This window comes from Antennarius striatus, chromosome 24 (assembly GCF_040054535.1).
Source record: "Antennarius striatus isolate MH-2024 chromosome 24, ASM4005453v1, whole genome shotgun sequence".
Lineage (NCBI taxonomy): Eukaryota > Metazoa > Chordata > Actinopteri > Lophiiformes > Antennariidae > Antennarius > Antennarius striatus.
The window spans coordinates 404,196-407,150 of NC_090799.1; the positions used below are offsets into that span (position 1 = coordinate 404,196).

General features: G+C 58.9%; 1 protein-coding gene across 1 annotated transcript; it reads left to right on the top strand.

The window, feature by feature from the left end:
* Positions 1-1,026: 1,026 nt before the first annotated feature.
* Positions 1,027-2,955, top strand: pou3f3b (POU class 3 homeobox 3b). Its single transcript, XM_068309571.1, has 2 exons — positions 1,027-2,511; positions 2,814-2,955. Exons 1-2 carry the CDS (start codon positions 1,297-1,299, stop codon positions 2,910-2,912), a joined length of 1,314 nt encoding a protein of 437 aa, XP_068165672.1. The 5' UTR covers positions 1,027-1,296; the 3' UTR covers positions 2,913-2,955.

The window sequence follows — 2,955 nt, forward strand, 5'->3', positions numbered from 1 at the left end:
GCTAGTTTGACCGTTTGTAACGCGCCATCCCATAATATAACAAGGTAAAGCACACAGCCGCACCTTTCCATTGTGTCTTTATTCCCAGAGGGAATTGAACCCTCAACCGCGGTGTGGATGTTTCATTCCGTGGGATTATGTAAATCCTAATCTGTGGGTGTCATCATCTGTAGAGGCTCGAGCCGTCGGTCCTGATGAGTCACTGGTCCTCAGGTGACGTCACTTTACATGGATGACGTAGCTGTGACGTGTGAAGTGGACACACGTTCATCTGGTCTGGTTTTTGTCTGCCCCCCCTCACACGTGACTCATCAGGGGACTCTTTACTACAAAGTTCTGCTCCCGCTTTTCTTTGGACTGCAATTAAAAATCAGCCAATCGGAACCGCCGGAAGGAGGGCTCCTGCCCCGCCCCCGGGTGGAGGGACCCGCCAATCACACCGCGGGTAACCAATCAACGGGGACGCACCGGGGTAAACATCCGCGCGTCGGTGGGGACGGAGCGGGGCGGGGCGACGCGTTTCTTTCAGGGAGGGGCTAGAGAGAGACGGGGAGAGAGGGGGGGGCAGAGAGACAGGGGGAGAGAGAGGGAGACAGGGGAGAGGAGGAGAGGGAAGGAGCGAATGAGAGCGCTCCTCGCCGGCAGCGCGCACACAGCAGCGCGCTCCCGGCCCAGCGGCTCGTACTTGAACGGGAGTTTTCGGTTCGTCCGGTTTATATACATGAAAAGAGAACAAAGAGCGGCTCCCCGGTGCTATAAAAGAAGAGAAAAGAATAAAGCGGGGGGAGAAATCTCTGCGCCTGAATGACAAAGAGCTGAGGACATCCCGCTCATGTTTTCACCTCCAGAGGGGACACGAACCGGGACATAACCGGGACATCACCGGGACTCTGGACATTGTGGAGGATTTTTGAGGCTGTTTCTGTTTTTCTGCCCCCACCAAAAAGTTTCCCCGGGACAGTTTTTTTTTTTTTTTCTTTCTCCGTATATATTCATTTTAATTTCCTCCCCGGTGCAGAACTTTGTGAACGGACTGCACATGGTTTCCAAGGGATTTTGAAAAACTGGATTTTTGTGTACCCCCCCTCGGTGTCCACAGCTGTCTGAAGCAGAATGCTGTAAATACCTGCGGATTTTACTTTTTTTTTTGGACCGACTCCTGAAGCCCTTCCATGGTGTTTCCAGAAGCTTCACACTTAAAGTCTGAATAATTCATGAGAGATCATTTTCCTGCCCGACAGAAGTGCGTGTGACCGGGGGGGGCCATCCACCAACATATTCATAAGGGCTGCCGGAATGGCCACCGCGGCTTCCAACCCTTATCTGCCCAGCAATAGCATCCTGTCGTCCGGCTCCATCGTGCACTCTGACTCCGGGGGGGGCGGCATGCAGCCGGGCAGCGCTGCGGTCACCTCCGGGTCCGGGGGCTACCGGGGGGACCCCTCGGTCAAGATGGTACAGAGTGACTTTATGCAGGGCGCGATGGCAGCGAGCAACGGGGGGCACATGCTGAGCCACGCGCACCAGTGGGTGACGTCCCTCCCCCACGCCGCGGCGGCGGCGGCGGCGGCCGCGGTGGCGGCGGCCGAGGCCGGGTCGCCCTGGTCGTCGAGCCCCGTCGGGATGGCGGGGAGCCCCCAGCAGCAGGACGTGAAGAGCTCCGCCCGGGACGACCTGCACACGGGCACCGCGCTGCACCACCGGCCCCCCCACCTGCCCCCCCACCAGACTCACGCCGGGGCTTGGGGGAGCAGCACCGCGGCGCACATCAACTCCATCTCGGGGGGGCAGCAGCAGCAGCAGCCGCTCATCTACCCCCAGCCCGGGGGCTTCACTGTGAACGGGATGCTGAGCCCGGGGGGGCAGAGCCTGGTGCACCCCGGCCTGGTGCGGGGGGACACCCACACCCCGGACCTGGACCACGGCAGCCACCACCACCACCACCACCACCAGCACCCGCACCACCAGCACCACGGGGGGGTGGGCCACGACCCGCACTCGGACGACGACACCCCCACGTCGGACGACCTGGAGCAGTTCGCCAAGCAGTTCAAGCAGCGGCGGATCAAGCTGGGCTTCACGCAGGCGGACGTGGGTCTGGCGCTGGGGACCCTGTACGGGAACGTCTTCTCCCAGACCACCATCTGCAGGTTCGAGGCGCTGCAGCTCAGCTTCAAGAACATGTGCAAGCTCAAGCCCCTCCTGAACAAGTGGCTGGAGGAGGCCGACTCCTCCACCGGAAGCCCCACCAGCATCGACAAGATCGCGGCGCAGGGCAGGAAGCGGAAGAAGCGCACGTCCATCGAGGTGAGCGTGAAGGGCGCGCTGGAGAGCCACTTCCTCAAGTGCCCCAAGCCGTCCGCCCAGGAGATCACGTCCCTGGCGGACAGCCTGCAGCTGGAGAAGGAGGTGGTCCGGGTCTGGTTCTGCAACAGGAGGCAGAAGGAAAAGCGGATGACGCCCCCCGGAGTGGCGCAGACGCCGGAGGATGTGTACTCTCAGGTCGGCAACGTGAGTGCAGAAACGCCGCCCCCCCCCTCCATGGACTGCAAGAGAATGTTCAGTGAAACATAGAATATTTTATAATTAAAGTGATTTAAACAGACTATCTCCAGGATAGCCCCCCCCCCCCTTTGATACTGTGATTGTGAGGGAATGAATGAGACTCAAATGTTATCTATTTTTCACCAAGAGAGAGAGAAAACCTTTCCCCCCCTTTTTCCTCCCAACCCAACCCCCCCATCAGAAAGAACCCTTCTTCCAGGCCCTGAAATGTCTTAACCTAAAAGGTTCCTTCTGCTTTTTTCTTTCAGGGGCATTTTTTAGTAGATTACTTAAAAGATGCGAGTGAAGCGAGCGACCAGAGGGTGACCACCACAAGTTCATTCCACCAGGTCATTCTGGCGCATTGAGACCCCCCCCCCTCCCCGACAGGAAAAACCCACAGGAAACCAG